Source organism: Scyliorhinus torazame, chromosome 1 (assembly GCF_047496885.1).
Source record: "Scyliorhinus torazame isolate Kashiwa2021f chromosome 1, sScyTor2.1, whole genome shotgun sequence".
Taxonomy (NCBI): Eukaryota; Metazoa; Chordata; class Chondrichthyes; order Carcharhiniformes; family Scyliorhinidae; genus Scyliorhinus; species Scyliorhinus torazame.
The window spans coordinates 287,099,372-287,105,371 of record NC_092707.1 but is presented as its reverse complement, the minus strand read 5'-3'; the positions used below and the strand labels follow the sequence as shown (position 1 = coordinate 287,105,371).

General features: G+C 41.2%; 1 protein-coding gene across 1 annotated transcript in view; it reads right to left on the bottom strand.

Annotated features, from left to right (window-relative positions):
• Positions 1–4,567: 4,567 nt before the first annotated feature.
• The window catches only part of LOC140422049 (ras-related protein ORAB-1), a 37,881-nt gene continuing 36,448 nt past the window's right edge, over positions 4,568–6,000 (bottom strand). Inside the window, exon 6 of the mRNA XM_072507030.1 lies at positions 4,568–5,851. Coding sequence (XP_072363131.1) covers positions 5,654–5,851 — 198 coding nt within the window. The 3' untranslated portion in view covers positions 4,568–5,653. The remainder of the gene's footprint in view (positions 5,852–6,000) is intronic.

Here is a 6,000-nt window from a genome sequence, read left to right as displayed (position 1 = left end):
GAAGGGTGGTTGGGGAAGGTGGCATTGTTTGTGTAAGCCATGTTGGCTGGGCTTTGTTGGTTAGTGTTTTTGAAATTTGACGTTTAAAATTAAAATTATAAATGCCTCAATAAAACATTTTTAAAAATGTTTTTTAAATACAATGCTACAGACCAAGAGCTGGATGTAAAATCAGCCAGAGCATCTCCTCCTGAGAACACAACCTAGGAGCAGGAGTCAGCAATTTAGCCTCCCGAGCCTAAACACCTTCAATGTGATAATGGCTGATCCCATCCAAATTAGGTGTTAGGGTTAACCCCAACCTTTCAACCCATTACCAATTAAAAATCTGTCTAACTCCTCCTTAAATTTACTCACTGTCCCTGCATCCACCACACTCAGTGTAATAAATACACAGATTCACCACCTTTTGGGAGCAGTTTCTCCTCAAATCTGTTTCAAATTTGCTACCTCTTATTCTAAGATTATGACTTCTCGTTTTAGAATGCCCCACAATAGCATCTTGTATACTTCAATAGATCTCCTCTCGTTCTTCTAAACTCTAGAGTATAGGCCTAAACTGTTCAATCTCTCATACACCAAACCCCTCATCTCGGGAATCAATTTAGTGAACCTCCTCTGAACTGCCTCCAATACCACTACATCTTTCCTTAAATAAGCAGACCAAAACTGTGCAAAATACTTCAGGTGCAGTCTTACTAGTTGCAACCTTGTCTAGTTGCAACAACACTTAATCATCTCAATACCTGTTGCTATAAATGCCAACATGCCATTTGCTTTCCTTATTATCTGCTGCACCTGTATGCTCTTTTTCTGTGACTCATGCACGAGACTCCCAGATCTCTCTGCATTGGAGCACCCCAAAGTCTCTCCCCATTTAGATAGTGAGTTGACTTTCCGATTTGTTGACCAAGATGCACAACTTCCCATTTATCCACGTTAAACTCCATCTGCCACATTTTGCCCTACCTATCTATATCCATTTGCAAGATTTTTATTTCTTCATTGCAACTTACTTTCCCACCTGCAAATCAGACTACAGAACCTTCTATCCCAGTATCCAAATCATTGATTATAGATTGTAAATAGCTGGGGCCCAAAAGGACCAAACCCTGTGGCACCCCACTAGTGACATCTTGCCATCCAGAAAAAGATCCATTTATCCCGACTCGGTCTCCTGTCCGTCAGCCAGTCATTTATCCAAGCTAATAAATTACCACATATCTCAGGTAATCTAACCTTGTGAATTAATCTTCCGTGAGGCACCTTATCAAACGCCTTCCGAAAGTCCAGATGTACTACGTCTACAGGATCCCGATGATCCACTTTGCTGGTTACATCTTTGAAGAATTCTAGCAAATTAGTCAAACATGATTTGCCCATCATAAAACCATGCTGACTCTGATGGATCGTGCTTTTGCTTTCCAAATGTCCTGATATATGTCCTTGATAATTGATTCTAACAATTTTTCAACAATAGATGTTAAACTAACCGGTCTGTAATTTCCCACATTCTGCCTCCCTCCCTTTTTGAATAAGCATTTTTCCAACCCACTGGAACCTTTCCAGTGTCTAGGAAATTTTAGAACATTATAACCAATGGATCCACTATCTCTGCTGCCACTTCCTTTAATACTCCAGGATGTAGGTTATCAAGCTTTGGGGACTTGTCTGCCCTCAAACCCAAGAGTTTGTGGAGTACAATTTCCCTATTGCTGCTGATTGTTCCAAGTTTCTATTACCTCTGAATTGCCCGGTCCTATATGAATGGTACTAGTGCCCTCCACCATGAAAACTGAGGCAAAGTATTGATTTAGAACATTACAGCACAGTACAGGCCCTTCGGCCCTCGATGTTGCACCGACCTGTGAAACCATTCTAAAGCCCATCTACACTATTCCCTTATCGTCCATATGTCTATCCAATGACCATTTGAATGCCCTTAATGTTGGCGAGTCCACTACTGTTGCAGGCAGGGCATTCCACGCCCTTACTACGCTCTAACATCTGTCCTATATCTATCTCCCCTCAATTTAAAGCTATGTCCCCCTCGTGCTGGACATCAACATCCGATGAAAACGGCTCTCAATGTCCACCCTATCCAATCCTCTGATCATCTTGTATGCCTCAATTAAGTCACCTCTTAACCTTCTTCTCTCTAACGAAAACAGCCTCAAGTCCCTCAGCCTTTCCTCATAAGATCTTCCCTCCATACCAGGCAACATTCTGGTAAATCTCCTCTGCACCCTTTCCAATGCTTCCACATCCTTCCTAGAATGCGGCGACCAGAATTGCACGCAATACTCCAAATGCGGCCGCACCAATTTTGTACAGCTGCAACATGACCTCATGGCTCCGAAACTCAATCACTCTACCAATAAAAGCTAACACACCATACGCCTTCTTAACAACCCTCTCAACCTGGGTGGCAACTTTCAGGGATCTATGTACATGGACACCGAGATCTCTCTGCTCATCCACACTGCCAAGAATCTTACCATTAGCCCAGTACTCTGTCTTCCTGTTATTCCTTCCAAAATGAATCACCTCACACTTTTCTGCATTAAACTCCATTTGCCACCTCTCAGCCCAGCGCTGCAGCTTATCTATGTCCCTCTGTAACTTGTAACATCCTTCCGCACTCTCCACAACTCCACTGACTTTAGTGTCATCTGCAAATTTACTCACCCATCTTTCTACGCCCTCCTCCAGATCATTTATAATAATGACAAACAGCAGTGGCCCCAAAACAGATCCTTGTGGTACACCACTAGTAACTGGACAGTCTGAACATTTCCCATCAACCACCACCCTTTGTCATCTTCCAGCTAGCCAATTTCTGATCCAAACTGCTAAATCACCCTGAATCCTATGCCTCCGTATTTTCTGCAGTAGCCTACCGTGGTGAACCTTATCAAACACTTTACTGAAATCCATATACACCACATCAACTGCCTTACCCTCATCCACCGGTTTGGTCACCTTCTCAAGGAACTCCATAAGGTTTGTGAGGCACGGCCTACCCTTCACAAAACCGTGTTGACTATCTCTAATCAAATTATTCCTTTCCAGATGATTATACATCCTATCTCTTATAAACCTTTCCAAGACTTTGCCCACAACAGAAGTAAGGCTCACTGGTCTATAGTTACCGGAGTTGTCTCTACTCCCCTTCTTGAACAAGGGGACAACATTTGCTATCCTCCAGTCTTCTTGCGCTATTCCTGTTGACAAAGATGACTTAAAGATCAAAGCCAAAGGCTCAGCAATCTCCTCCCTAGCTTCCCAGAGAATCCTAGGATAAATCCCATCCAGCCCAGGGGACTTATCTATTTTCACACTTTCCAGAATTGCTAACACCTCTTCCTTATGAACCTCAAGCCCTTCTAGTCTAGTAGCCTGAATCTCAGTATTCTCCTCGACAACATTGTCTTTTTCCTGTGTGAATACTGATGAGAAATAATCATTTAGCACCTCTCCTATCTCCTCAGACTCCACGCACAACTTCCCACAACTGTCCTTGACTGGCCCTACTCTTAATCTAGTCATTCTTTTATTACTGACATATCTATAGAAAGCTTTAGGGTTATCCTTGATCCTACCTGCCAAGGACTTCTCATGCCCCTCCTGGCTCTTCTTAGCTCTCGCTTTAGGTCCTTCCTAGCTAACTTGTAACTCTCGAGCACCCTAACTGAACCTTCATGTCTCATCTTTACACAAGCCTCCTTCTTCCTCTTGACAAGTGTTTCGACTGCTTTAGTAAACCACGGTTCCCTCGCTCGACCACTTCCTCCCTGCCAGACAGGTACACTTATGAAGGACACGCAGTAGCTGTTCCTTGAACGAGCTCCACATTTCCATTGTGCCCATCCCCTGCAGTTTTCCTCTCCATCCGATGCATCCTAAGTCTTGCCTCATCGCATCATAATTGCCTTTCCCCCAGATATAACTCTTGCCCTGCGGTATATACCTATCCCTTTCCATCACTAAAGTAAACTTAATCGAATTGTGGTCACTATCACCAAAGTGCTCACCTACCTCCAAATCTAACACCTGTCCTGGTTCATTACCCAGTACCAAATCCAATATGGCCTCGCCTCTCGTTGGCCTATCTACATACTGTGATTTAGACTCTTTATCGTAGACTCTTTGCATCCTCCCAACTTACTTTCCCCACCTATCTTTGCTTCATTTCAGCTACAGTACATTCTGCCTCTTCATCCAAGTCATTCACACAAATTTTAAATTGTTACGGCTCCATGCACTGATCCCAGTGACACTTCACTCACCAGTTTGCCAACCTGAAATGTGTGAAAGGGCACAATCAGAAGAGAGCTTGAGATCCCAGAAAATTGTAAGACTGGGGGAATTTATAACAGAAACTAGCACATAGCATTAAGATTGCTCATGTGCTGGTAAACATTAACAGACTGGTTGGGTCCAATGCATTTCTATGTAATTTTATGATTTACTTTGTAATCGGTAAACTTTACTTGGATCATGCAAGTCAATGTCTTCTATGGAATTAATGAATACATACAAAATAAAAGAAATGTGGAGGAAAATGTGCCATTAAGCATTTTATTTAGAATGAGTAAAAATAAATTTGAATTAAATCACCCTTAACCATGCTTAAAATATTTCAATTGTTTCAAATTATATGGGTACCTAGACTAGTCCTAGAAAATGAAATGGTTAGCATGCCTGATATACTGTAACTATTTACGAAAATTTCAGGAGAAAATAAACCACCAGTATCCAGATGTACAGTTCCTAAAAATCCACAAAAATAAATGAAATTCACTTGTAAAAATGTCACCTGTTTCGAGCACCTCTTCAACGAGCAATGTCCCTGTGCTCACATATGCAGTTTATAAATACAAGCCATTTTCCAAGGCAAATGGGAATCGTAACAACCAGTGATCTACATATTGAAAACTGTCATCCACAACCAAATCTACATTGAGATACAAATGAGATATATGCAGAATAAATAATTAAGACATTTAAAGCTCTGCAGCAATTTAGCCCGCTTTGCCTTGAAGGCCATGAAGCTTTGTGGACCATTCTGTGCCACCATGTTAGTTCTAAGTAATTCTAGCAAGTACAATATTCATTAAACATTTCTTCAGTTGTTTAATGTTACATGTGCAACAAGTTACAATATCCTGCAGCCACAAGTTATATGCAGAGAATGAAGGTAATGCAGTGTAATTCTCTCGTATCTCCACAAAGTACTGGCAAAATCAGATCTGACGCAACATTTCACTAAACTTTATTTATGTCACTTGATGCAAAATGGCTAAACTTCGTCTTCAGAGGAGATCCAATGTTGACATTTAAAACATGCCATTATAAACAAAATCAATCTTTATAATAAACCGACCGCAGGAAACTTTGATAACGGGTATGAGATTTATGCACATTATTAATGACCTGCACGTTTTAAAGTTTAAAAACCATTCTGAAAATGAAGTTAGTCTCAAGTTGGAAATCGCAGCCAATAGCGGCTTTTTAGTCCCCAATTGTGTGTCTGGAAGGGAGCAGGAAAGGGACAAGTCTGCAGTAGTGTGGCTACATACAGTACAATTCAGGCAACGTTTCTTACTTTTGGGCCTATTAAATCAAATTTATTGGGAGAATGTGAAAACTCTTAGCAGCAACCTCCACTGGACGGCTTCACTGGTGTGCTCTGGATATTTACATTTGACTTTTCAGAACCACCAGATGTAGCTCCAGGACCCATTCGCTTTTTAATCTCAGCGGCCATTGTCATGAAGGCTTGCTCTACATTGGTTGCATTCTTTGCACTGGTTTCCAAAAATGGAATCCCAAGGGAGTCTGCAAATTCCTGTGGACCAATGAAAGAGGAAATAATTAATCCACAAGAATAATTCATAACATTTCTTCAAGTTTCTATTATGCAATTTACTACAATAATTGCAAGTAAAATACTTAATCAATCCACAAAGTTGTTCAGCAACTGAATTGTGTTAATGC